Source organism: Aptenodytes forsteri, unplaced genomic scaffold, assembly GCF_000699145.1.
Source record: "Aptenodytes forsteri isolate BGI_AS27 unplaced genomic scaffold, ASM69914v1 Scaffold528, whole genome shotgun sequence".
NCBI classification, from domain to species: Eukaryota; Metazoa; Chordata; class Aves; order Sphenisciformes; family Spheniscidae; genus Aptenodytes; species Aptenodytes forsteri.
Genome location: NW_008794881.1, coordinates 372,405 through 400,308, shown reverse-complemented (window position 1 = coordinate 400,308; position 27,904 = coordinate 372,405). Strand labels below are relative to the sequence as shown.

Sequence of the window (27,904 nt, the reverse complement as noted above, 5' to 3'; positions counted from 1 at the left end):
CCGAGAGGAGCTTGCAAGGATTCGTAAACAAAATTTGCTACTTAAGAATAGTGGTCCCTCCAACTGAAATGGGACTTGCTATTAAGGTAAATGAATATATTGAAATTAATACCAACATGAGTGCAAAAAATTAGATCTGCAGTTCTGAAGTTAAACTCCAGTAGCAAAACCTGCTTCCCAAAATGGCACATTATAAACATTGAAACACGCACACTTTTAAAGAGAACAAGTATAAGACAAGTGTACAAATCTGTAATAAGTCAAACTTTATTGTAAACCATTATACAATGTAATTACATCAGATACCCTTAAAAGTTTAAGGTAACACCACTGATTAAACAATATGGTCCAAACAGAGGGCAGCAGAATACAGCTGTTGGTTTTGCTCACATAGGCTATACTCTGAATTTACTTACAAACAAACCCAACATTCAGTTTGAGACGGATACCCACGCAAGACAAACACACCTACAAAAGAGTCCCTTTTTTAAAGATACTGCAGTTTTACTTTGTAAAACCATAGTAGTCATTTTCAGTAATTGAACTGGAAACTTTACCTAAAAAAGTTTGCACGCCTATGCTGTAGATCTACTCTGACTTGATGTGGCTGAATTTATTCACTTTCATTACTGGTTTCTCCTGTACAAAGCACAGCAAAGTTGCAAACGTGGGTTAGTCAAGCACAGTGGCAGAAATTCCTTGTGATGCTCAGCTCTCAGCGGAGCGTGAGAGCCCAGGCCTCCTCCCCAGGCACAGCTGGAATCGGAGCAGACACCTGCCGGAGGGGATCACCTTGCATTGCTCTAATTTGCAACTCAATTTCTGAGTTTTCCCTGAAGAAAAGCTATAGTACATTTTAGTTAGCAACATTAACATACAGCTTTTACCTACTTAAAATAAGACAAGGGGACCTGAACATATTAAAGCCAGAACTTGAAAACCACGTATTAGACAACACCAGTGTTTGAAGTTTATGCAGATGTGTCACAGGTCGGATACTAGAAACAGTTAATACATTTAGGTTGACCATCCGTGGAAAATTTGATCTCCACCAATACTTCTGTGTCTCTTTTCTAAGTTACAATCCCTTTCTCTTACTTTGGCATATACTACAGAGCTTATTTTCATTAAACAGAATCACATTTTTTTAAGCACAGCCTGAATTAAACCTTTGCTATGAGTTGTCCTGAAGTACATTTACCAGGCATAAATTTAGGGCGCCAATTTGAGGATAATGCAAACATCGTCATGTTGTAATATTATTACTGGATCAACTCTTTGTGAAAAATTTATTTCAGACTGTACTGCCAATACATTTCAACAAACAGTAAGACATAGCGAAGCACTAGGCACATACTTCCTTCTCACACATACAAGCTCTTCAGACGAGCACCTGTCCTACTTGTACCTACTGCAAGAATTCCAATTTTTATCTTACAAAGAGGAAAACTGCCAATTTTATATTTTCCATCTCTTTCACATGATAACAAAGAACGAATAGAAAAAACCCTTGGTTTTTGTTATGTGGCTGAGGTTGTGAATAAAAGTTTTATCTTAGTAGAGAAAGTTAGAGCTGTTTTTTCCCCTCTGAAGATATGTTCCTCCTGTTACTACTGTGGTATTTAAAATACTTCTGTCTCTTTGGCTCATAGTGCTTTACTACATCATCTTGCTAGGCATATCAAAATCTCAAACCAAGTGACATTTAAGCACTTAAGACATGAAAAATTAGGCATTCGTATACCTTTGCTATAACCACCTTCAAGAAACTGCTCCATAGTGCTTTACATTGTTTTGTACTTGGTCAAAAAGTTTGAGGTCTGCTCAAAACAAATATTTTTACATGATTAAGGCCATAATTTTATACTGACACTTCACAGACTAAACATGAGACTAGAAATAATTTTGATAATTTAAGTAACTGGAGAAGAGGAGGGAAAAGGAAGATAAAATGAAAGCTCGTACAGTTAAATTTGTGTGCGCTGCTCAGTTATCTCTGGTGGTTGACGAGGACAGCGATGGCTGTGCAGTGGTATGTAGCACATGTTGAATAGCTTTATTTCACTATCTGAAATAGAACAAATCCTATGCTAAAAAAAATAAAATGCTGACATTTGCGACAAGAGCCAGTCCTAGCTCTTAAATCCCTTTGGAAGAGAGAGCTGTATGAGACTATTCTGTTGATGAAAATGAATTCCTTGAAGTACTGTGCTTTTGGAGATACGCACCCGCCCAGTGGTAAATAGTCAAGAGAAGATGCAAGTCACACAATAATGAAAAAAACCCAAAAAACCTAAAACAGAGGCAACACTGATTAGGGACATTTCCCCATCCCCCCACACCCCCCATTTCAGAATAACTCAGTTAAGCTTCCATTGTCATTAGTTTCTAGATTTAGTCTAAAAGAAACACTAGTACTTAAACTTATTGCAGTTATTACATTTCAGTGCACAGTAACAGAGGTCAGCAGCTCAACTAAACTCGCAAACGTTAGGTTTGGTAAAATGTCCCTTCTAGCCGGCTGGACACGCTGAGGTGTACCTGAAGTCTCAGAACATTGTGTTCACCTCGGCAGCCAAGCAGTGAAAAGGAATGCTGGAATAGTGAAAGTAAGTACGGGAGCGCACAGTTCAGTATTTACTAAGGCCCAAGAACCCCATTTAAGTGGCCTGGGTAATAAATCACATTAAGACCTACTAAATCTATAAAAAAATGTAAAAAATCTTAAAAAGTTCTGAGCAGTTTTCCAATGAAACTGTTTGGTTTAAGGCCTGGAACATTTCTGATGTCCAGATACTACAACAGATTTGCAATTAAGGTCTGTTGTCACCTCTTTGACACATCGCCTTGTCCTGCACAAGGTTTAACTAAGCAAGGAAAGCTGTCGGAAACAATCATTTAGAAAATACGCAAAGCAAAAGGATGCCACTGAAAACATGTCTGCTGGGTTTCAGATCAGCACACGTTGCCAATTATCAGAAGACAAGACACTGAAAATCACAAAAATTCTGCAGTAACAACTGTATTATACCTCTTGTTTGTTTTTTTTAAATACTAAAGGATAACCAGACTTTTTGGAAATTAAACAGGAGAAATCTTTTTTTTAAAGCACATTACATAGAAGATTGGTTTTCCAACAAAAAACAAGGGGCAGAATTATTTGCTATATTGTAGCACAACTGCTTCAATCAGACCACAGTCCCGTACCGCAGGCCCTATATAAGGAAAAGTATAAGAAATGTTCCATCTCTTTTGGGTTATTTGAGAGGTATGCACAAGAGACTTGCAGAAACAGAAATAGAGTCATCCATAGATATTCATTTCACAAATAACCTATCACAACAGATTTTTGTTATACACTAAAGTGCACGTTTGTCAAATATGCAAACACCACCTCCTATTAAAAATGGTATTTTCAAATTATGTGGTCAAAAGCACACTTAGGACTGCATTTTTAGTGATATTTGGTGACTTCAGCAGTGACAGAGAGCTCTTCCCTTTGCAATCCCTTTGTCTTAAACCAGGACACAACGTTAAATAAGATTTTCACTACAAATCTTTTGACCTATTCTGCACAAAAAAAAGGGAACTGCACCCTTTTCTCTGACAAAGAGAATCTTTAAATACAACTGTATGAAAATATAACTTAAATATAAAATAGTCAAATAGATTCGAGGAGACTCGGAAAAAAATCTTTGTTCCACCTATTAGTTCCATAGGTACCCGGTAGCAAGTAAACATTTGTACTTAAAAAAATAACGTTAAGTTACAGTTTGTAACCATAAACTATTCTGCTCTAGGAATTATGCTGCAAAAGCCAGTTTTAGTCATAGAACACACTCCTTTAGCTTAGTTCATTCTGATGCCTTTTTGAGAACAGCTTAAACTGTATCATCAGTAACTGTAAGTGGAAGATTGCTGTATCTGTTTTCTATGATCTTCTCTGAAATGTCAGATACAAATCCCCTTAGCGACTAGTCCTTAACAACACTGTTTTTCACATGTGATGAAAAGACATTCTTGCATAATTGGTCAGTGTGTCTGTAGTGCAACTGAACTGGAAGTCTTCCAACCGTTTGCATTCTGTTGGTAGACCTTGCTTTTAAGTCAGTTTGTATGAAAAGGGAGATGCAACTGCAACATTAAAACCCATTGACTGAAGTTTTTGCCATGAAACCTGCAAATACACAGGTCAGGGAATGTGTCATACAGGCAGACCAAAACGATGCTTCTTTTTCTTAATGGGCTTTAAGTTGGTCAGTCTACGCAGGTCCTCTTCAGCATCCGATTCTTCCATCTCATCATCTGCTGAAATAAGGATCTAAAAACAAAGTACAGCTTCTAAGTAACATGGATCAAAGTCACACTCTTTCTTCGTTCTACTACTAACCTTTTACTTTTTTTATGCTTGCAAAGCACCTTATTATTTGCTCAAGAAAGAGCTCACAGGACATAATTTGGATTTACTGCCAGTACTATCAAACAACATCACACATCCTATCTGGAACCTCCAGTAAATTCTGAAGAAGGATGCATGCGTATTAATCTCTACTACAATGACTGACTCGAAACCGAAAGAAGTGATTCCAGCACCTCCAGAACAGTTGGCTTGCTGTTAAAATGAGAGAGAATATATAAGCTTTCCATCCACACTGGTAATATGGCAGTCATTCTATTAAAGAAAATCCCATATAAATAGTACTGTCTGTAACACAGAAACGTTACATTAACCAACTAAAGCTAAAACAACTTACCTTCAAAAGATACCACCCATCCTGCAGGTGAACTGAATTCTGCCCACTTAATATAATTTAGAATAAAATTATGCTAACACAAGGTTGTATATACTTCTCCAAAATCAGGCCAGTTGCCTCCACCAGCTTCCTCTCACTTTAAGCTATTAACCTCCCTTTGAATTTGAATTGTCTATTAGTTTTGTATTTCATATGGGTTTTTTTTAGAATCATTTGTAACAGTTCACCTGTGATACTTAAATATATTATTATGTCCTCCTGCCCATCTGGAAGGAAATTAACTACCATGAGTGGTGCAACAATGCCATTTTTCTTAACTGGTTTTCAACTGCAAATTCTAGGAACTACTGTTAGAGGTACATGCAAAGAAAATCAAAATTGAGTTGACAGTGTTACAATTAAATCAACGGTATGAGCGATGAACTGGACTCATATTGCATTAATTGCAATAATTAACTCTACATACTTCTGACTCGGACTCTTCATATGATGCTGCTCTCCTGTATCGGACTTTACTTCCATTTCTTGAATCTTGTCCTGCTTCCTTTTCTTCAAGTTTAGCTTTTGTCTTCCCTTTCTTCATAAGAAAATTATCTACTACCCAGAACATTAATGCCTGTTAAAGAGAAGGGGGAAGTGACAGTTCAGTTTTCCTTAGAGTAGCATATGTTCATTCGCTCAGTATTTGGACAGAATTAGGAAAACTTGACAATAATTTTGAATTGGCCATACAGGTAAAATCTTGTATAGGCATACAGTCCCATGGCTTATTACACAATGCATGAATGCTCTAGAACATAGCTACTTTATTCCTTTGTAGAAGAAAAGAAAGTTAAGAAAAGTAGCTGCTATTCAGAGTGATCATATATTAACTCTTCATGTAGAAACGTGAACAGTTTAGGCAGACATCTTAGTGCAACAGACTTTTGTTTCTCAAAGGATAAAATCCACGCTTGAACAAATTAATGAAAGAAAAAAAATCACCAGCAGTTATTAAATGCAAGGACACCCACCACCTCTGGCTCTAGTCCCTAAATCCCAGGTTACTGGAAGAGTATACTTTGGGAAGGATGATTGCACACTTGCCCTTTTCCTCTGCTCCATCATAGGCCAGCCACTATTAGCTATGGTCAGACACAGGATACTTTGCAGTACAGCTATCCTTAGACCAACTTCCCAGGTTACTGGAAGAGTATACTTTGGGATTGCACATTGCACACTTGCCCTTTTCCTCTGCTCCATCATAGGCCAGCCACTATTAGCAGACACAGGACACAGGATACTTTGCAGTACAGCTATCCTTAGACCAACTGTTTCCTGAAGCAAATTTCATTGTAATTTTATAATGTCTATGTCAGTATTTCAGTATTACATTCAGTCTACTGAAGTCATCAGCCCAAAGAGGTCTATGAGGCATTTCTGCACCTCTCCTGAGCCTGGTTACTTAGCTCAATATGGATTTCAGCTTTGTAAAATCTATGTATCCAGACATTTTATCCATTCTTTAACACTCTTCTTTAAAAATTAACTTAAGCACCAAGGTACACTGTGCTTTAAGGACTAACGTTAATTAATTAACACATGGCAGAAAGATACCCAAGTAAACATCTCACAGAAGCGTGCAAGTTGTACTAACATTAACAACGAAGGGAACTATCAGCATGACGATAGCCAGCTCCAACTGGGGGTTCTCTATAGGATTCAATAAAGCCACCTGTGAAAAGAGAAAGATTAAGTTCAGATCATGGCAGCATGTGCACATAACTGGATTAGTAAGTGCAATTGTTCATGTACTAGCTAACACTACAGAAATAATTCATATGAATCAAAAAAGGACAGCTTTGTAGAAAAGGAAAGTACTTAGGACAGCTTATAAATTACTACAGATAAGTAAGCGGGGCTGGCAAGAAACTGATCTCTTGTCATTTTTGTTTACAGAAGTCTGAAGAGCTGTGTTAGAATCATCTTGAGCATTTTAGAGCTCCATGCTCCCCAGGAACATGTTTTAAGTTCCATCTTTAGGAAACTTAAACAGACCAGCATTTCACAAAACACACAGTAAGGAGAAGACAGAGTTCCCAGAGTAGTCCAGAGCATAAAATAGGGACCAACTGGTTTTAATGGGCTGTAAGACCACGCACCATCACTTTGAATATTACGTTGCACAGATTCTATCAAAATAAATATTTATCCAGTCATCAGCAATGGCTTCACTAATCCATTGCAAATTACTAAAATTCTACAGTTTAAGATCTATCAACAAGGTCAGGCAAAGAAAATTCTTTAAAATACTACAAGAAGCAATACAAAATAGCTTTAAGTAAGGGTTAAAGAATTAAGAAAAGGAAGAACCACTTAGTAGCTTTAAGAGCACTCAGACAAGGAGACAGAATAAAATTTTATATATTGCATTATATAAAACCCCTCCAAAATATGATAGGATATTCCCGGCAATGGATGCCAGAAAGCCTAATTAGCAGTATCCTAATCAAGCTAAAAGAACATACCACCACCAGAGAGTTAAATGGCATTGACTGTAGACAGTTATGATGCTTGAGCCAAACCAATAAACAGTTAGAAGTCTATTGCTTTACAGCTTCCACCTGAAATTCATTTGCCTGTAAAATGCTGCAAAAATACAAACCTCCTTCCACTGAGGTATAAGAAGCACTATAATGATGATGGTTTTCTCAAATGTCATAATCATTATGTACAGAGCACATTGGCCCACCCAAGCACGGCACTGCACTGGGTCACCTGCAGGGAAGAAGAAAGATTCGCTATATCATAGGGTTGATTTTACTTCACAGTAAACATTTTAGAAAAGCAGTATTAGAAGAGGCAGGGCAGCTATATCCTCTTAAAGTGCCTTCTCCAATTTCCTTAGTGCTGCTCCTTTCCCTCCCTCAGCCTCACCCCAACTTTCAAAAAGTATCAGTTAGAAACTGAATATAACAGGACTATCCGATTCAGCAATACCTGGTTTATACACTCACTGTTTTACATAATCTGATGAAAGCAAAACAGATATAGTTGCATTACATTTGTTTCTCATCAAATTGTTATTTTTGACCCTCTATCATGAAGTATGAAGTTTCTTAAAAGGGAAAACTTAAGGGAAACATAGCTGGAGAAAAACATCATCTGCTTAGGCTGAGGGGAAAACGTGATGATTTCTGCCATTCTCCCTAGGCTACCGAAAACGTGATGATTTCTGCCATTCTCCCTAGGCTACCTTAAACATATTTTTCCTCTCTACAAAGTTAGTTATCATAACTAACCAATCATAACTGAAGCAACAGGTGCAAAAGCTGCTATGAAAAATTTAATTGAACAAAATATTAAGATCACATTTTAGTTGCCATCTGAAAGGGTTTGAAATTCTGCTGCACCCCATTGTGGCAGAGTGAAAACCTGAGTGCGTTACATTATCTGCCATAACAGAATGAAGACCACAAATATTTGAACATGAAAACTGAAGTAGACTATTAATACTCTATGAAAGCAAGGAGAGAAAAAAAGAAAAAAAAAAGAGAAGAGGGAAAAAGAGGACTGGTATGCCTAACAAGCTTTGCAGGTGACCTTAAAGCACCACTTCACTGGAAACCCAAAAGGAAGCTTTGGAGGGGAGTGTTAGCTCTTTAGTCTTCACGATAGTCTTCTGCAACATCTTCAAAGGCAGCTTAAAACTTTTAGCCTGGGGATGAATAATGGGCAGTGGAAATTCAGATGCCTTTATGTATTTGTAATGCATAATGGATAGTTGCTACTTCCTTTTCTGGAACATTTCTGAAAGGTTTTCAGTATTAATACTTGGTAATAGCCTTGAGACTTACTGTTTGCTGTTTAAATGCTATGAAGAGAAATTGATAAATTAGACTGGAGTCCAAAACAAAGAAAACTTCCTAAACAAGTTTTACAGTAAGAGCTAGTATCAACACTCAATAGTCCAAGACGAAAATGGTTAAAATGCTCAAGTTTTACACTTATATACTACAGTTTATGGCTTCTGTTGTAAAAAATAAGTTAGAAAATTTGAAAGGGGAAACACCAGTATTTCAAAGTTGAACACCCGTGATTCTTCTGAAGATACAAGGCCTGAATTAAATTTTAGCAATTAATTTCTATACTCCACATTTTTATTAGCATTTTCTAGTTTTCATTAAGTAGCAAATATGAAAAAAAAAATCTAGCTTTAGCTACAGACTTACCATTGAAACTTTACCGGTTTATTCTAAGCTCTTTTCCAATCTGTATTTAATTCCTAAAAGCAAAGACAGCTATAGCAATTTTGCATGTATTCCAACTCTGTCACGTGAGATTTTGTATGTCCAAAAATTGTGAAACTCTGTATTAAGAGTGCTGTGCACTATCACCGATGAACATTTTGTTCCATGACGTTTTTTGGGGGGGGGCACACTGGTTTTTTGGGGTGGTTTTTTTTTTTGGTACATGACTGAAATTAGAAGTTGTGTATACTAAATTCTATCTGAGGATTTTTGTGTGCCCTAACGCATCTACAAAATTATGTCTCAGCTCTAATTACAAGTGGGGATAACAGGGATGCTGTCTACTTTGAATTTACCAAGTCTCTTGACAGTCTCCCGGGAGTATCCTTGTAGACAAGTTGGGGAGATATAGACTGGATGCGTGGACATACAATTCTGACATAAAGGAAAAAAGCTGTCACCATGAGAGTGGTTAAGCACTAGAGTAGGTTGTTCAGCGGGGTTCTTAAATCTCAAACCATGAGTAAATTAAAAACTGGCCTGGACCACGCCCTGAACAACAAAGCTTTAGCTCAAACCCTGCTTTGAGCAAGAGGTTGGATTATATCACCTCTGGAGAGCCTTTCGAACCAAATTTTTTCTATGATTTTATAAACTATGCAATTCAAGGGAAAAAGTAGAAGTTAACGTCACCACATCCAGGAGGTGTTCCCAAGATTATTTGGGACATTTGTACATTCAAAGATTCAGTACACAAACTCAAATTAGAACTTTAAAGTTAACGTTGAAGCCATAAAGCTCTAATTTCATTTCTGAAGTCTCTGACAGCCTCTCTTGAATTCTGATTTTATACCTGTCATGTATAAATTACATGTTTAGAATAAACTAACAAATCAGTAGAAATCTTGTTACTGCAAGAAAAGCGCATTAAGACTGAAACTGAAAAATTTTGAATCCTCAGCAGTAACAACTGTAACAGCATTTTTTGAAAATGCTGGGCAATGAAAAACTGGTCTATACTAGTGTATGCTACTTTCATCACCCACGTTGTAGAGTCACGTTTATAGACAAAATACCTGTGATTCCTCTATCCCATAACTTCTCTCTGTTCTTCAAATCCTGAGAAATTTTCTTAAGAAAATGCCAACTCACAGAACTACTTCAAAATAAATTTAAAAAAGTTTTAAAGTAAGTGCTATCTACCCTATATGGCTATAAGTAAGTTGCTCTGCAAGTTGCAAAGAGCTCGAGGGAAAAGATGCATCAAATACAGTTTCTAAGCTTTGCCATCTGAGAAGCAAAGACAAGCAAAGAGACCACAGCACGAGTCAGTTGCCAGAGTTCATTGTCACCAAGAGGGATTTAGACACCTGTTTTCTACTCGCAGCAGCTAAAGTAGCCTAAGACAAGAAGGAAAGGAGAACGCAGGGAACATTCTTTTCAGTACAGATCATGACTGCTTTTCTCCTCTTTACATACTCAAATATATTAACTGATTCTGCACTTCTATTAAAACCCAGCTGCTGAGGTAATGAATCTGAAAATACAAAACTGGAAATATGAAGACAAATCTAATAAACTTAAAAATTCTGACATAAAAAAAGCCCTTGAGGGAGCGTCATGCTACTTTGTTCGTAAATCAGCGTGCAGTGCTGTTTTGCTGTATCAACAGCAACCATTTATGAATGCTGATATTTTGGTATCCATTCTGTCCTTGAGGCATTTATGCTTAAAAACTATCCTCCATACAAAGAACAGGCTTTTAAAACCAGCAAACCAGCAGGAGACTGCTATTTTTTGTGACAGCTTCAAGTAATGAATCACCAGGGATCAAGTAATAGAGCTAAGAAGGGAAATGAGCTCACAGTGAGAATTAACTTGAGACAAATGGTTATTTAGGCTCTAGAAACACAAACAACATCACTCAATCAAACAAAGAGACTTGGTTGGGGAGGGGGGGCTCTTGTTTGTTTTCCCACACTTGCAAACAAACTGAAGTCACACTGATCTCCAAGCTGAGGACTTGACTTTACTACTTCAGATAAAATGCCACAAGTCTAAACACACTTGCGACCCCACAGGACTGCATTTTAGTCCCCTCTTCTACCCTACTTTAATTATTTTAAAGAATCTTATGAAAAATAAGACAAGACTTTTCTTGGGGCCAAAGCGAAAAATTTTAAATAAAATGGTGATACGAGGGTTTTCACTTCAGAAACAAGAGTAGTACTTAACAGAAGAGGGCAGCAAACAATCCAGTGCAACTTGTCCTTTTTAGACAGATTTGTTACATAGGGTCTAACCTTACTGCACAGCCATTACTAATAACTTTCCATCTGCTATCTAGATCTCTTTATAGCAGAAGCCTCTCCCACATGATTAATGGAAACACAGATTTACAATATGCTTTTTAATAGTCCTTACGATAGCTTGATTAAAAACAAACACGCTAAGGTCAGGACAGCACATTTATGAAGATACAGAAAAGAAAGTTAGTCACTAATAAAATGATCTGATATTGGAAAGAACAACTAAGTAAAGAGGACTTACATAATTTCATACATCGCTTACACACACACAGAAGAAATACTCAAACAAGTTTAGGCATTTCAGATCTAACTCAAAATGACAACAATGGATCAGTCACAGACCACCTCCGCAGCAGAACACAAGTTCATTTGTTGATTTTAAGAGCTGAGTTACTGCAGTCACAGATGCCTCATAACTAACTAATCATAGAAACAGGTTCATTTTGGAAGTCAATAAGAGATAGACACAAATTTCAGGAGAGTGACTATATTCCCATATCTCCCCATCCACACAGACCGCCTATTGTTAAAAGGACATTAAAATGGGAGAACAAATTACACAAGAAAAAGCAGAATGCTATTAGGAAGAAATAAAATCTAGTATTTGACATGATTACAAGTACCTACCTATAATTGTAATAGATACACCAAGCTTCTTTCTCTGAGTGGAAAGCCAATTTTACATGGGCTGAAAGCTGTCCAAACATCTTTAAATGGCTTCAATCCAAATCAACAATCAGAAAAAGGGACTTTGGGCAATAGGTCTCAAAGCTCAGTCAGAAGCTGTTGCTCAGCAATGTCTCGGCTCTTTCCTTGCCCTTTTCCCTTCCCTGTGCATTGGTGCTTACCTAATCCCTTAGAGACCCAAGTATGGGGACTGATCTGGAGGAACTATTTACTTTTCCACATATAGTGAATTTTCTGATGGTTTAGCTCTCTGAATCAGTTCCCTGAAGAGTCAGATGTACACCAGTCCAAGGAAAAGAGTGGAAATATTGGACCATGGCATGAGGTGAAAAAAGCAGATAAACAGGCTTGTGGCAGTGCTGATTTAAACAGCTTAAATGGTCATAAACCGTACCCTAAAAGATACACATTAAATGTACATAAATCTAACACAAAATGCCCTAATGGTATAGGCAGTTATTTCTCTTAAGATAGATGCTTGTCATCATCTCTATTTTAAACATCTGACATTAAAGCAAATAGCAATTAATGCTATTTGATTTAATTGTAAACTTCCCAAGCTTTTAAAGTACTTCAACTTGGCAAGGCCCTTATTTATTCTTAATTCTGTCAGCCACTTAGGATCATTAAAAACAAAGAAACCTACGAAACCAAAAAACCTACCAATGATAGTTATGAAACCGCTATGAAAGCTTTGACTTTTGTCAGGCAAACATTATTTTAACTTTTTTTTCCCCCAAACCATAGGGGTTTTTGTTTGTTTTTCTCTCTGATGAAGAGCCATAGCTCTCTTGTGAGGCAACCTCTCCCCCATTCCTACCTCAAGGAGCTTCAAATGTAATTTTTAGCATCTATAGAGAACTTCCATTCCCAACCAGCCAGACTAAGCAATCTGAAAAATAACAGGTTGAACAGAATTAAATGTCGATGTCGAGTATGTATGATACTCAACTGCGTCTGCAAATCCACAATTTCTGCAGATCAGTGGACTTCTGTGGCTAACATAAGGGAAGATATAAAACCCACAACTTCACGTGAAAGTGATTTCACTAGTCTATCCCTTAGCCTGTACGAAAGACACATGCATTTTTCATCAATGATACAAGCCCTACGTGCAGGAGTTCCAGTGATCATTACTTGAGGACAAGCACAGGCCATCTTGCCATTCTCTTCACTGAAGGTATGTGGCTGTTTACTTTAAAGAGGGCTGGCAGAACTCTTAGCTCGTATCTTCAGACAACGGCATGTGGTTCAGTGAAAGCTTTAATAGGAAATGACCTTCCAGCTATCATTTATTTGTAAGTGTTTCAGAGGAAATTTATCATGCTGTTATTTTTTCCAGGAGGTTAGCCAATATCATAATTTGTTCAATCACTCCTAAAAAAAAAAATTCAAGCAGTTGTTCCAAACTCACTAAATGCTTAGAGACTTGTTGAGCTTTCTAACACAGAAGGGGCATGCTGAGATACAGAACTTAAAAGAACCCTCGTCACAAGTGAAATATTAAAATGACCACTATAATCTTGTATAATGATTTTAAGATGGAGTTAACCACTAGCTGAAATATTCTGAGATTCTATCCTGAAAATCATTTCAGTGCAAGAACAGAAACATTTACCATATTCACCAAAGCGAAGGGACTCCCACTGCTGCCATTCCACAATGCTGCTGACTGCACGTATACCAATGTAGATTAACAGCATTCCTAATGTGGCATCTAACAAGAAGTTGATAAGGTACCTGAAAGGAAAAATGTAAAAAAAAAAAAACAAGGAGCAAGGGTCCATTTTCTACAAGTTCAGTGTATTTTAACACCACGATTGATAAAAGATCTGTATATATGTTGAGAAGCCAGAGTATTGAGAATAATCATTTACCCACATCTGTAATTACACAGTTAGCCTAAAACTTAAATAGTTTTAGAAACCTCAATATTTTGTTTCTGCCCTTAAAGTTAAGCTCCGACTTCTATTTTTGTGAGTTCTGGTGTGTGTATGTGCATACTCTATATAAACTCCAATATTCATTTTACTCCTTTAAATTAAAACCAGATTTTCTTTTTACCATTGCTCAATTCATTCTGCATGGAAAACCTGTATGTGAATAAAGCCAAAGGAATACAAGGAAAAGGAATAAAAAGAGAAGTTATCTTAAAGAGACCTCAAGGAATTTGAAAGTAAAAAACCCAACCCAAAACACTTTCTTTCCGAGGGGGAAAGACACCACAACTAGACAGTTTTTCTTGCTCAAGGGAGCCCCCTCCTAGCCTCAACAAGGAGAAATGAGCAGTGGAATACCACGCCTAGAGAGTACAGTCACTATCTAGGTCAAATTTCAACTTAGTGTTAGGAAGAAAAGTTATTTACTTTCTTGCACTTCAGTTCTTGTCCAATAAACATTTGAAGTAATCAGGAACAAGCCTTCCCAGAAAAAAAAACCACACCAAACCAAACCACCCCTCAATGGACACACCAACTGCTGCACTAATAATTTTATTGTTTCAAGAAAAGCTTCTGGGATCTTACCTATGCTTCAAGAAACTAGAGATTACTATGGGTTTCAAATTAATTCTTAGGTTCATTAAACGGTAGAGCTGAAATTCAGAGTATTTTGTAAGTCAGTTTGGTTTATATACAATCACCGATTTTAGCTGAACAAACCAGCAGCTGAGAAAGAGTCAGCTGTAAGACACATAGTAAATCCCTGTTACTGAGATTCTTATTTGGTAATTCCAAATACTTAAGGTAAACTCTAGATCTAGTCTATAGGAACTTATCTGCAGGGATAAAAATAGTAAATCAGGGACCTGCGGGCTTCTGATGGCTGCAGAGGCAAATCAGTGGACAAAACAGTATCAGAAAGTGGAAAGCAAAGACAGAATATGTGCATTCAAAACAGTAAAGGAGGAGCTGTTCTGACCCTCAAAATCCCATTCAGGAGCAGCTCAAAAATAAAAAGCGGACACGCCTTGCTTCAGCCAAGACTTACCCATAAACTTTCTAAAGAATACTTATTTTCGAATAGTTGTGTGTCAAATCAGTGTTTTAATGAACTTCGTATTAGACAAACATTAAAATCAAGGTTTAGTGTTTGGCAGAGGAAACTCAGCAATTGCAAGTCTACACAAGTCATTTTAAGGCCACAAGGGGCTGCTGTAAGTCTACAACAGGAAGGCAGCCATCAGGAGCAGGGAGATGTGCCAGCACCTATTTCACATCAAATTACAGCTCACAGCACAGGCCAAGTATGCCTGATATTCCCAGGCACATCAGGCTCACTACATGTAGGCAACATGCTCATTCTGTGATGCACTGCATTAATCCTGCTCACACGTAACCGGTGCACCAGCACAAACAACAAAACAAGTTGCTGCCACTACCAGGTAAATGCATTTGGCTGAGAGTTCAGCGAGTAAAAGGCTGGGGTTCGTACAAACTTCCCCGTGTACCGCATACAGCCAGCTGAGTACCCTGCACTACAGAAGAGTGCTGTTTGCTTTTTCTACTTAAAATTCTTCAAACAACAACCCATCTGTCAAGGTGTTTTAACAGATGTTTTATCAGCTTTGATATTATCACACACCTGCCTGAATTACAGCACTACATTCCCAAACTAACAAATGGCAACTTCCAATTGTAGTTCCTTCCAAGCTTTGAACCACAATGTTTTCTAAAACTACATTTTCTGGTTTTGTTCTGAAAATAACCCACAAACTACAAAACAGGAAAGAACAGAAAACTACCCATGTTTGAATTTGCTGAGTAAAATTCTTATTAAGGTCACAGACAGAAACGTTGCTTTTACTCACTAATTTTAACCCACTTGCATACTTAAGATATATTTTTCCCAAGAAAGGACAAGTGGCTTTGGTTAATGCTACATGCTACATGTAGTATTACTCCTACAAGGAGGACCTGCACCCTTGCCTGAGAAATTATACAGCTCCACATCGTAATTTTTGTTATCCTGGGAACAGTGAGTAACAGTTCTCTGCCTCACCCTCTTACTTGTTTTGTGTCACGTTACACTTACATGAAAAGTGGTGTTTGAAAATAAAGTTATGTAGACTATACGAAAACATGTAGACAAGAACGCACACATTAGCAAACCTTTTATTTTGCAAACTCAGTACACAGCACAGTTATTTTTAAAATATTATAATAAACTATTGAGCTTTAGCTTTAAACACTGACAACTTTAGACATGCTTTGGTTAGCTTACTTGAAGATACACTTTAATATATAAAAATGGAATGAAAGCAATTTGCACCTGTCAGTTTTTAGATCAGGAAATTCTTAAATCAGTAAGCAAGGAAAATCCTACAATGATGCCTGGTATTATTGAAACTGTCATAATTATAACAAACTTCACAGTCAGTGTGTTAAAATAAATGCATTTTCCCTACCAAAATGATTTCTGGTGGGAAGAGAAAAGCAGTGTTTTACTTGCACATTTATAGCATGTAGGAACACAAAAGAAACTGAGGAGGAATACGGGAAATAAAACAGGCTTGTGAAGCAACACAAGCATATTCCTTGAGCTGTGTAGCTCCTTTGTTTACCAAAGGACAACAGTGAGCAGATGCCATTGACGGAACTGGATTGGTTTTAAAGGGCAAATTACTAAGCTTTTAAAAGTAATTTCACAGCTTCTATTACCAGGAATGTGTAAGCTTCTTTGAGCATGAGCTCTATCAAGAACAAACCCAAACAATTACCATTTGCTTCAGGAGCTCCTGTAAAGAGCCTGACGGGGTCTTAGTCATAAAATCTTCAGGTTTAATATACTACAGTGAAATGCTTATCTACTTAGTCACGCTGCTCCAAGCGTGACATTGCAAAATTAATTTTTGTACTAACTGCCTGGGTACCAAGCAAGATTTCCTGCTTTTAACAAAATGAAAGTAATACTGCAGTAGCTAATATAGGTTTTCGAAGAAAATACAAGCATGAATGATTTTTGCTAAATATCCCTGAAAGCAACCTGACTTTATATTAAAGCCTTGCTGCCGTGAACAGTGCAGCTGGAGGTCAGTGCACACAACTTTATGTTCATTTCCTTTGGTCCCTAGCACCTCCTTCAGTAAACAGCCCCATATTACAATGTGCATCCCAAGTCCTCATTCATTAACTGGAGAGGCAGTAGTAGTAAGAGGTTACCTTTGGTCTAAAATATCTATATACAGCCCAGAAAAAGCTCTCCCAGGTCCTGCCAGCCATGAACTAGAAGAGCAGAACTCCGATCCTTGATTAACTAAGCTTAAACCACAGGTTTTTGAGAGTGATTGATTTTTACTATGAAAATTGGTTTCTCGGCTATATCTTGCATTATCGTCCACGTACACCATCAAACTCAACTGCAGAACTTCCATAAAGACCAATTATTCTGAAATTAAACACTCACAGTGAACAAGGGTCTTCTTCTGTAAGGTCTGATAAATAGACATTTGCAAAGTGGATGAACAACATTCCTATGGCTTGCTTGGAAGTATCTAAAAACCTGTATAGAGTAAAAACAGTTTTTAAGACACACAAAACTGTTTACAACACAGTCGGACATTGCAAATTTATTTTAATTAAAATTCCATCTCAATTATTCATTTTTTCTTCAAATGAGAACACCGGAATGATAAATTGTCATTGTATTTAGCTTATTTAACAATGTTCCATTTTAAATTCTGCCCCCTTTTTTCTTGAATATTGCTAACAATAAATCAAATCATGCTAACTTGAAACCTTACCACTGTAAATTTAAAGTCTAGGGACATCCCCTCTTGGTATCATATGCATTATCCAAGCGCTAATCCTCACTAAACCTAGCTAAGTCTTTAATAACCTCGTAAACAATGAGTATCCCAGCCTCGCTAGATATTTCAGTCCTTTTATGTTTATGTATTTTTAGAAGTTTATGGGTAAACAATGAGTATCCCAGCCTCGCTAGATATTTCAGTCCTTTTATGTTTATGTATTTTTAGCAAGTTTATGGCACAGACAAAAATAAAATCCTCATCATGGGCTTGTTGGTGAACAATTTAATAGCTGGCTAATGATTCCTTTATCTATAATATTTTGCTAAAAAGCCAACATATTTTTCACCTGAAAGCATGAAGTGGTCTCACTGACTTATATCTAAAGTACAACAGCTTAGACCACACTGCAAAAGAATTACAAACTTGAAAGCATTATCTCCAAAGCAGATGACAGAGTTAGAAAGAAAATAGTTTGCTACTTACAGGGAAAATAGAAAAAAAAAAACCACACTTGGGTACTGATTCAGTACTGGTTCCAGCCCTTACCATTCTTTTATCATCCTTTGCACAAAACCAAAACTTCCAATGGATGTTTTATTAAGTGTTAAATACAGGAATCATGCCAAAAGTATTCTGTAGGCAATAGTGTGTTTTTTATACAGACCAACACCCATTTTGCCTGTTGTTTCCATGTCTAAAAAGATCCAAACACCCCAACAGATCCAAACACCACTTTATGCCTGAATTCATCTCCCCTCCCTGACAAATATGTCTTAAACTTTATCCTCTTGCATTCATTGCACGACATAGAAAGCAGAGTGTTGGAGATGAGGCAGGAAGCCAGTGAGTTACTTATCTAATCAGTACAGCATACTATAAATAACAAAACTCAAGTCCCAGAACAAGATTCTTTGCTTAAAAATTAAAGGCTATCACCACACTACTCAGAATTTCAGGCTGAGGTAGACTGCAGTACACCAAGATTTTGTATTTATTTTTTCAAGAAAATAAAGGTCAGGATTAGTTATGAAAAGCAGCATTGTATGAGATGAATTTAAACCACTGACATCTTCAACAACTGGAATGACAGCTTGACATTTACAGCAGTCTCAAAACTAGTACAGGTTATGTTGGCATTGCTACAATCCAACAACTTTTTAAAAGTAATAAAAACAAATATACTTTTTATACCTTGTATTCTTTTATGGCTTATGTATTTATATCTTTTACCATACTGTTTTCTATCTTATACACAGTAGGATAGCTACAGAACATGGAATTTTGTTTAAGCCCAGCTGAGAGCTTCTCGTAAGCTTACAGATGTTCAGATGCATCTTAGGGCAACTGTAAGTTTCCATCTTCAGGAGGAAGCACAACTTTCAGTTTTATGTCTAAACGCACATCTTTGTAAAGATTCCTGGAAGTGTTTAGTAAGAAAGAACTAGCAGGGAAAGATAACACAGAAGGTAACTTTCTCTTTGACTCATGTAGGCTGTAACTGGTTTTGTTCCTCACTGTCAGTCACCAATTTCTTGTCATCATTTTTTTTTTTTTAGCAAACAATCATTCATTCAATTTCTAAAACATGCAAGAAACAAAAAAATGTAAGAATAAAACATGCAGAAACATACCATATCCTCCAGGGACGTCTTTCATGCTTTGGTTCTCTGAAGCGTTTTACTAAGAGGAAAAAAAAAATAATTGAAGACAACCAGCAACTCCCAAACCCACAAAAATATAGAAAAGTGAAAGAAAATCATCTTGCAGAAACGTTACATTCTTTGATAAATCAGATCTTACACAACTGCATTTCACTTTATCAATCTCTGAGGATACATTTTTAAAGAAACTGGCTCCCTTCCGTCACCTGCAAGTTTCTACAGATCCATCGTCTGACTGCCAATATACCTCACATGAAAAAAATAATCTATTACCGACCACTATTTCATTGGCCTTAGCTTTTATGACCACCCATCCAGAAAATTTAATTTCCGATAGTAAAGCAGGTATTAGAAAAAGCCATTTCTTTTGCTCACTGGAGACCAAAAGTCAAATTGGAAAGCATTCTCGCAATATAGGGGCAATCTATAATACCAGAAATAAATCAAGTGAATTAGCAACAGGACAAATATATTCTCTGACAAAGTATATTTATTTTATGGATGACGAATTAGACTTTTGTGGGCAAACTGAATTGCAAGCAGGACAGATTTTTTTAGTCAGATAATCCCTTCACAAAAAGGTTGATACTTATTAACATTAAAAATTTTTAAAAACCCATTTTTAAAATTAACACCAACCATACAAAGGCAAAAAACAGACAAATTTGACTATTTCAATCTTGACACAGTTTACAATACAAATTGTTTGCGTATCTGATAGAAAGCTCCTCTGCACACCCACAAAGGAGGGGGAGCCTGAATCACACCCTGCCCAGCTAGCCCCAGGTCCATCCCAGGAGCCATCAGCCCATCCCAGGTCCATCCCCACAAGCCCAGAGGAGCAGAAGCCCAAAGGCAGATGGGGAAATACAAATTATGGACTCGGAGGAAGGGACGGCTGTTCCAGGAGAGCCTCAGCCCCACCAGCCAGGGGTGACACCCGTCCTGGGGAGCCAGCTCGAGCATCTTTGGGAGGGAGGTGGTCAGTGCGTCAGGGTACGTACGGGACAGGTATGGGATGCAGAGGAAGAGAATTTTGGGATTGCGCAAGACTTACTATAGGTTGTTTAGGGGAGGAACCAAAGGCGGGGAAAGGGAAGGATCTAGATGACTCATGGAAGAACAAGAGTGGGAAAATAGAGGGATAAGGGGGTAAAAACACTCGCTCATATATAAACAGTGGCTGGTCCATACACTTGAATAGTCTGATCTGCAGCTTATCCTATCTTCTTAGGAAATTCCATTTCTAACTCTTTCTGGGCAAGAAAACCTTTTTACCTTCTGGGAACACATGCTCAGCCCTGCCACAGGTCGGCCCTGGGGCAGGGAGCCGGGGCTGCCTCACTTCTGCTGGATCTGGCCTAATTCCGTAACACAGATTTATTTTCTGTTACAGCTGAAAAATACTAATTCTTTATATATTCCAGACAGACCAAAGATAACAGGGTAATGGAAAACCTTTCCACTAAGGATGGTTTTTATATATGGGTTTTACGTCCTTCTTCTGTCCAAGGTTCAGTGTCACTCACCAGTTCCTTCAGTGTAGGTCTTGAAAAATAATTATTTAGGCTCTTATTTCAGAAATTACCTCTTAAAAAAAAAAAAACCTACAGAAATTTTAAGCCCCGATTCCCCCCCTCCACTTCAACTTGCAAAGATTCTGTCTTAAAAGGCCCAAGCCATAGCATGTATAGGTCAGGCAAAATATCGATAGGTATTTTAACCTGGTTTTCCAGGTATTAGCAATGAATTTAAGTTTCAAATAGGATGCTGTATATAAGTTACGCTTACCTAGCTTACAAGCCTTTAGAAAACATTTTGGTTTATGAACCAATCAACTTTTTCACAAGTAAGGCAATTTTCCCCAAAGCCAACCGTCCTCATACAATACGGCATTAATATAATTACCCAAATGCCTTAAAAAAAAAAAAAGAAAAAATTCACCTCCAAGGTGGAGGGGCAGCATTTGCAGGGAGCACCAGGCTAACAACTTGCCATTTTACTGTCTGTCCTGTTACTGCTTCTGACAGCAGAGAGAGAAACTGTGTTTCACCCCCATATAATACAACCATTAGAAATTAAAAAGTGACAACAGGAAAAGACCGTACATTTACACCAAAGATAAAGTTGTAATAGCAACATTTGCCAGCAGTTTTATCTGTGAACAGCATGCCATAAATATAAAACTTCTGTTCAAAATGAGCAACACCCAGCTAAGTTAACCAGTTTGCTGTTTATGACAAGTCCTCTCCAGCCACACTATGGATTACTTAAGTGTCATTTTTGCACAACAACAGGAAGCCACAAAGCATCACAAAATAAATGCAACAAACAGAAGTTTCAACTTACTGTGGACTTTATGCAAGATGCTTTTCTGCAGACAAAACCAAAATTAAACTGATAAGATTTACGTACTCCGGGGGGGAATTCCAAGCTTAGGCTTTTGTCTATTATTACTATGAAGAAGTTGTGTAAGCCAGTGGATTCATTTCTTTCTCTAAAGTATTCATACAAAAAACCATTCTGGAAGAGAATATTCAAAACCAATTCAACTAACACCATTTCAAATTTTATCCATACTGAGAAAAGACTTCAGAAGGTCCGTGTTTCTCTGGCCAATTCTGAAAATATTTCATTTGAGTTAACATTAAACAGGAGAGTTAACTTTGAAAGCCTCTATGGATGTCTTTCAGGAATGTATTAAATAGCTGATCACACCACAAACCTCTACCCCCCCCAAAACAAAATGAGACAATCTGTTTAAATGCTTTAGGAGTTGCTACCTGATGAATATGTACCTGTACACTTGAAAGCCCAGTAGATCCATATGAAACAGGGTTGTTTTCTCAGCCTGGTTTCTTGCAGCTCTATGTCTGTGAACATCAGGTATTTCTGACATACGCAGATATTGCCAGGTATTTTCCTGCATACCCCTGATGTGGTATCTGGGTTACGCTGCCTACCCAGCACAATATACTATCACATCAGAGTGGTTCAAGGTGAGAGCAATTTAACTTCTCCCCCAGCAAGGCAGCATGTTTTCTGCATGGCTGTATACAGCTGGGTCCTTCCCAGTAAGTAAACTGAGCAAAAAACCAACAGGCTGTAGATAACCACACTAGTAAGCTCAGGGTCCAGAGCGTGTTTGCTATTAATAAATTTATTTTGCAACCAAAAGCCAGCACACATTTTCAAATAAAGATTCTGTAAATTTTTTAAGCATCTATTGAATTATGAAGGGGAAAGCAATTCTTCCACTTGCCCTCCCCCAAAATATGTCATGATTGTAGTGCTCTCAGCCCCACTCACAGTTTCTCTTGGCAGTCTGCATTGCCTCACCGTAAACTCAGAGACATGCACTGGTGCCTGTGTCAGCTGACAGATGGATCTCAATCTGCCGACTTCTCACTGTGAGGAGGTGGTAGCACTCCATATGCTTCAATTCAGAGCGTTATACTCGCACTAGCAAGAATTCACCATATTTAATATTAATTAACTAATAATGTTCAGAATTTCATGCTGAATTATAAATGAAGAAAGAAGTACTGCTTGTTTATACATTCAATGCCAGAATTTTTCAGGGAAGGAAATAAAAGCACTTCTGCCAACAAGCGTGTGAGCTGCCAGATGGACAGATAATAGATAAGCATAAAGCAGAGTATCACTAATGCAAAATTCAAGTTCATTAAACTGTCTTCCCGTTTCATTGAAATTCTAGGAATAATTAATGCCAGAGTACTGTGGAAGGTTTTCTAACAGTTACTTTAAAATAGGAGTTTTACAATCAGTATTCCAGAAAACTGAAGACTCCTAGGGAAAAATAAAGGCCATATATAAGAACAGAGACAAGAAATAAAGTAAAACCTCTCCAAACTGTCAATATGAAAAGCAACACTTGAATCTGTACTTGGAATTCAGCCTTTCCTTCTCTCCCTCCTTCACCTCCTCAAAGAGTCCCACGGGAAATATTTTGCTGATGTGAAGTAACTTCAATATGGATTCAAGAACTCCAAGTTTCCGGATGGCTGCTCTTGTAGCAGCACAAAACTGGCCCATTTCAAACGTTTGAAATGTTTCTACGTATCATGTATTATTGCATTTCTTAGACACACGTTCTGGCAGTTCACAATAAGAATCTTTCTGATCCCAGTAAAGATCTAAGAAGATTTCTCTAGCTCATTAATTTGAAGTTCAAAAAAAGGAAAATAAGTTAAAGAATATTCAACATGTTTGATGTCCTCTGCAGCTGTACTACAGTACCACTGTTCTTCTGAGGAGAGAATTGGCAATTTCACCTGTATTTCCAGTGCTTCTCAAAACTTTTTCAAAAATAGGTCAAAGACAAAGCACGTGACAAAATGTTTTGTCTCAAACTTCCTACACATTTCTGTCATCAGACCTCAGCAAAGTGACAGCTGAGCTAGCCAAACAAGAAGAAAACTAAAAGGAGGAAAGGTTAGTGAGGATAAGAGCACATTCGCATATCACACACGCAAACCTGCTCACATGCATGGGCAGTTTCAGCAAGGACAGAATCAGACCCTTCTCACACGTGCGCAGCCAACAGGCAGGAGGAAACAGCCCCAAGTTGCAGCCAAGGAAATTCCAGCATGACAGAAGTAAAAAATACCCAATGAGAGCAATTAAACTCTGCAACAAGCTGCCCAGAGAGGGTGCAGTGACTTCAGTCTCATAGACCTTGAAAATTCACCTGAACAATGCTCCGAGCAAGGGGACATAGACTGGCCCTGCTCTGAGCAGAGGTGGGAGCAGGTGACATTTGGGGTCCCTTCCAACAAATACTGGTCTGTAAGTCTAAAAATCATCTTTCTGCGATATGACGCGTAAAAGCTCCAAGATATGAGCCAATTACCAAAGGACCAAAGTATGGCTAACTAAAAACCATACACACACAGGTATATATGCATGCACAGAATTTAACAGTGAGAAATCTGCTGTAGTTTGAGCTTCCACACAGTGTTACACCATGAGAGTGTTGAACCTCCTCCAGCAGGTTGGCTTTGCTGACTAGCGTGTTGCAACCAGACACATCCTCCAACACAGCCCTCACAGCGCAAGACTGTTGTGATCTGCAGGGTTACTTTGATATTAATTCACATCATTTCCAACATTCAAGACAAGTATTAAAGTTTCCAGTAGAACGCCGTTTTGCTAACTATGTATGGAGTAACAGCTGAAGAGTTAAACCAAGCATTAGCATCCAAACTCGGAATCGGATGCAGAATTTCATATGGCTACTCTCAGACAACTGAACTATTTTCAGAACATTTGGTTATCAGGAGAACATATGCACCATAAATTTGATCCTGCAATTTCTAACCCTGTAAAAAACTTGTAAAATCAACTACATTTGCAGGCCAGATTTCAATTTTTTAAAATTCTATTTAGGAAGACTGTCAAAAACACTGTTCTGCTTGTTAGCATCAACACTTTTCCCACAACAGTAGGAACCACGTCTGTTACGAATAAGCACATGCACACTAATAATTCCTGACAATTCACACCATCATGGAATGACAATTGTCAGTGAATTTTATGTTACCTGTGATCTTTATCATACACTTGAACTTACCTCCCTTTCCCATTAGAGCAAGGCTTTTAAGAGGCTTGTCTTGCAGTTTCGGTTTATCCCCCCCATTATTTTCTTGGTAGCAGCAAAGAGGGAATAAGAAATTACAGATTTCCCCAAAATAGAGTTATTCCTTTTTTATATTAAGTTTGCAAGAAACAACATGCCTAATGAGAACGGGCTAAAACGATGCCTTACAAAAAGGTATACAAGTGTGTAAACTACATATCACTCAACTGCCAAAAGCTTTTGTGACACTTAGGAGCTCAGCATCTCCCTATATTCATAGTTTTAAAAAAATAGGAACACGGGCTGTGTGTGTGTTTAAAGAGAGGTAGTAAACGTGATTGCAAAAAAGACCAAAAGAACTAGTGTTTTGGTGAGCTTGCTGCTCATTTCTCCAGACAAAAAAGAAAATGCACTATGTTCTTGGTAATTCAATTTTTGCCCTACTGCAATTCTTCCTTCTCTTCCTATGCCCCATTAACTACAACTGAGATGCTGAAATAAAGGATACCCTGAAAGTCTGCTGCTTATTTCCCTACATAAGAACCCCAAAATACTTCATTATATTTTTGCTTAATGACCTAGACTTGTCACCATTCTTGGACACCAATTATACTAAATCAGAAATTATACTGAATAAGAGCAACTGATTTCCAGTGATATAGCTGTATTGGAGAAAGATACCAGGAACCATGGTTTCTTCATGGTGAAGAAAGTTATGGAATAACTCACTCAAAGGAAAATTTTGTTCTAGTCAATGTTAAAGACTGACGTACTATGAAGTACATGAGCTCACCAGCTTTGCTTCCCTGCAAAAAGGATTTTTAAAACTTCTGTAAGACAGAAAACAGTATTAGCCATGCAAGTACCCAACCTCTTTTCTTAATTCCACTGCGTCCTTGGCCTCACTGTTTCCGTAGGGGTACGTGTGTAATTAAGAACTTGTCCATTAAAAACAGTTACCCAGGGAGAAACTTTATAGAAATGCTGAACACAAAGTTAAATGACCCAGCTAGTTAGTTATTCAGAGAGATCGTAAGACTAATGATTCAGTGTCTGGACAGCCGTGCAGTACCTGCAAACCTGCAGATCTTATCCCAGTCTCTTCGTTCCAATGGCAGCAGTTAGAATAACGTTGTGGCTACAGCTTTTAGGCAGCAAAAGCTTTGTGACAGTTAAACAGGTCTGACTGGCACTCTTGTTAGAACAGAGAACAAGGGACTTTGTTTTACTGCAAAGTTAAATATGCTAGTGCCAAGCATCAGCCAAGCCCAGCTATCTCATGACCAGGGCTCTTTTGTCTCAACACAGATGACACAAGATGATGGAAAATTATGTGCCAACACTGGATTTCACATATCACATTTATCAAATGGGCAGCAGTGCTTGCTGGATAAACACTGGAGGATTACAGTTACTGCAAGTTACCTCTGTAAAAACATTTACTTCCCACCTGTTGCCACACCCAGCTAAAAGCCTATCTGTAAATTTTGTCCCTACAAAGGTTTTGTGACAGCTAAGGGAACTGCTATCACAAAGTGAAGTTCCGCTTCACAGTGCAGGGGAGGAGAGGACAAATCATTATCAGAAAAAAAAAAACCCCAACCAAAACCCCCCCAAAAACCCTGCTACCTGAGCTTTGGAATAAAAAAGACAATACTGCTTCTTCAGGAAGGGCAGCGAAATGCATTACCCAAGGTTGGTGAGCTTTTTATTCCTAACACGTACATATTTTAAGCTCACTTTCCAAATGCTTAGCTTGTAAAAACTGGCTGGGACACACACAAATAAGTCATATTACCTGTCGCATACAACACAGTCTAAGACAATTTCACCAAGGCTGATCTCATGCACCCTGGTAGCACATGATAGCGTGGTTCTGACAGAAGCATTAACTTGGCTGTCAATAAAGGAAACGTGTGCCTTAGCAGAGCACACAGCCCAGACATACCACATCAATAGCCGCTGTAATTGAGCTTTTTTCCCTTATTTTTTTAAAGGGTAAAGCTTACTTTTAAAATGGCTAAACCAACTTAACAGACAAAGAATTAGACACAAGTTCTCACTCTCAATTGCTAACCTATTTGCTATCTCCCCAGAAAGAGCAGCACTTTAGAAGTCAGAAAATGCATGTAATATGTACTATGTAAACAAAAGTATTCAGCCCTTTACTTCCTGAAAGACATGCCAATGCTATAGCAATACTAAAAATAAAGGGTTGCAAGTAACTGCTTTAAGAACTCTAAGGTAAACAGCACAAGTAGCTTAGGAAATATTTATCCACATATTAAAGTTATAAGACAAGATTTGATCTTAGAGACTGGCATTTGTTATCTTTGCATTTAGCATAAATAGCACTGTTCGGTCAAGGTGTGCTCTATTTGAAAGGTCATAATACATCAGTTTCTCAGCACTTGCAGGGACAGAAGCATATGCTATTGTTTCCTCAACAGGTATGAGATAGCTGAAGCAAAGCAAATCTAAGCCTCCAGTACGAAAAGTGCCTCTAAGATTGGCTTTAGAAGTTTAATACACAGCCCTCTGGCAAACACTTTTATACTCTGAACCAGGTGTTATTAAACAACTACCAAAAAAGGTAGGTTGCTAGAGAAACAGACAGCCCATTCCTACCATGCAATACATACACCTAGTGAGAGCTGAAAAATAGTCTGCTGCTTTTTGTGGATTTTTTCTATTAAAAATAAGAACCATTTGAGAAATGTGAATTATTTAGTACAAAACAAACAGAATCAATCCATATTAAAGTGCACTAAGCAGCAATTTACGATTCACAACACCATTTTCACGTACAGCATTCACAAGATCACTCAATAATACATGAAGCTTTCCTAATGTTATGAGTATGACAACAGACCTCAATGAACTTTAAGTCATTCAAGCCAGTTGCTTTAAACCAGC

General features: G+C 37.8%; 1 protein-coding gene across 1 annotated transcript; it reads right to left on the bottom strand.

Moving 5' to 3' along the window:
• Positions 1-251: 251 nt before the first annotated feature.
• Positions 252-19,793, bottom strand: LOC103895171 (store-operated calcium entry regulator STIMATE). Its single transcript, XM_009274692.2, has 8 exons — positions 19,765-19,793; positions 19,360-19,446; positions 17,383-17,478; positions 13,598-13,719; positions 7,399-7,511; positions 6,391-6,468; positions 5,221-5,370; positions 252-4,321 (listed from the first exon to the last, which is right to left on the bottom strand). Exons 1-8 carry the CDS (start codon positions 19,791-19,793, stop codon positions 4,205-4,207), a joined length of 792 nt encoding a protein of 263 aa, XP_009272967.1. The 3' UTR covers positions 252-4,204.
• Positions 19,794-27,904: the final 8,111 nt, after the last annotated feature.